At 37.9% G+C, this 1,947-nt stretch overlaps 1 protein-coding gene across 1 annotated transcript in view; it reads right to left on the reverse strand.

The window, feature by feature from the left end:
• The window catches only part of LOC142344847 (uncharacterized), a 20,743-nt gene extending 19,718 nt beyond the window's left edge, over positions 1–1,025 (reverse strand). Inside the window, exon 1 of the mRNA XM_075396865.1 lies at positions 858–1,025. Within this exon, the coding sequence (XP_075252980.1) occupies positions 858–973 (116 nt within the window). The 5' untranslated portion in view covers positions 974–1,025. The remainder of the gene's footprint in view (positions 1–857) is intronic.
• Positions 1,026–1,947: the final 922 nt, after the last annotated feature.

Below are 1,947 nucleotides of genomic sequence, written 5' to 3' on the forward strand. Positions count from 1 at the left end.
GGTGACCGGTGAAATCTTAGATTTTAGGATTTTTAAGTTTCACGTATTACCTGCAGTCTGTCGCTCAGGTAACTCCTAAAAATCTTCAACAGCTTGTCGGCTATTCCAAATCAATTGATCTTACGTAGGAGTACTCCATGATCAATTGGGTCGAAAACTTTGGAAAAGTCAAAGAGAAATTAGCTATTTTCTCGATTGTTCTCAGACCTGAATTTGTATATTTTATCTAAGTAGGTAATCGATTGAAGAATACATGATCTTCTTTCACAAAAACCGTACTGTGAAACTGTTATGAGTCCTTTGAAAAAATTGACAATTGAGCCACACAAAAATTTTTCAAGGACTTTCGAGACAATGCATAATAGTGTTACAGGACGATAATTTGCCACCTCTGCTTTTGATCCTTTTTTCTTGAAAATTGGGCTAACTGCTCCTATCCACTAGGATAGGTTCGGAGGCGCCTAAAGTTTTTAATAATTCAAAGATGGATTTCGTAAGTTTCTTTGCGCAGAAAACTACTAATAGCCATTTATTTAGCTGCACGTCAAAATTTACGTTGTAATGGATTACGGGACACTTTAGTCAGCAAATTAAGGCGAGCAGGCTTCCTTTTTAACACTCCTTGTTAATGATGGCAACCGGTTTTCGGCCTCATTTTGTAAGAAGTCTCAAAGCCGTCGAAAAATACGTCAAAAAGCAGTAGCTTAATGTACTTAAGTTTTCTAAATCCTTGATATAGGCCCTATACTCATTAAGCTCGGGGCTATGACGCGTAAATTCCAAAAATTTAAGGCCACTAATATAGGGCAAAAGAATAGATCCATTCTTCATAGTCTCTGATAGCACAAAACAATTACCCTTCTGGAAGATCAACAATGAATTCCGGCAGAAATAGGTCATGCAGCTCGCGCATATGCTTCCCGTAGTCATTCCTTTTGGGAAAGCGTTCATTGCACGTGAAGCAGGACCACATTTCATTGATCTCTTGATGGTTTTCATAAAATCTGAAGGGCAAACTCGTCACATGAGTAAAACGAAAGAATCAGAATGTACTTTTCACATTTTTTTCGATATAAGTGGAGCAAATAGGGGGTATGATCCGCCCAATGGACGGAACAGTCAGCCCCCACTATGAAACATCACAGGAGCGTATTTAAATTTACCGCTAAAACGCATTGAATTTTAAAATATTACAATACTAATTAGGTCAGGTTTTCTGGTCGACAGTATAGTAGCCGCCCGTGCGCAATACTCTTTGTCTTTGGCTAAGTGAACGTGATACTTGTTTAAAATGCAAACTTAGTAGTTAAATTATTAAGTAGATCAATGTGAGGAAAAGTTGGTTTAAATAGAGTGGTTAGCTCTGACGATAGGTTTGGTGTTCAGTGAATGAATTTAATCCTCGCTTTGGTCGTTACCCAATATCAGTTCTATCATCGTGGTAAATTAACCACGATGATAGAACAAAGATATATCAACAAAGATATGTTATTTTCGCTGATTTCGCTCATGCCCGACCTTTGTCTAATCAAAGGTCTATTTTCTTTTCTGAAACCTATCAACCTTGTGTCAGCCATAAATCAGGTAATAAATCAAGTTTTAAACTCAATTTTTAACCTTGAAACCCAAGGAAATTAGTACATTTTTTTATATATGTACACCAATGTACCGGTTGAGGAGGCAATTGAAATTGCGCTTCAAGAACTGTACTCCAGTGACGAGGTACCTGAGATTCCGAGGTCAGCTATGAAGAGCCTTTTGAGACTAGCCATAACGAATGTTCACTTTAAGTGTAATAAAATGTGGTACACTCAATCGGACCGTTTAGCAATGGGTGCTTCGCTGGCGGTACTTTTGGCAAATTTGTGGATGAAGTCCTTTGAAAAATCTTTGCAAAAACCAAAAGAGGGAAGGGAGATCAAAACTCCTGATACAAAGGTGATATGC

The sequence above is a fragment of the Convolutriloba macropyga genome, chromosome 8, assembly GCF_964194025.1.
Source record: "Convolutriloba macropyga chromosome 8, txConMacr16.3, whole genome shotgun sequence".
In the NCBI taxonomy this organism is placed as follows: Eukaryota; Metazoa; Xenacoelomorpha; order Acoela; family Convolutidae; genus Convolutriloba; species Convolutriloba macropyga.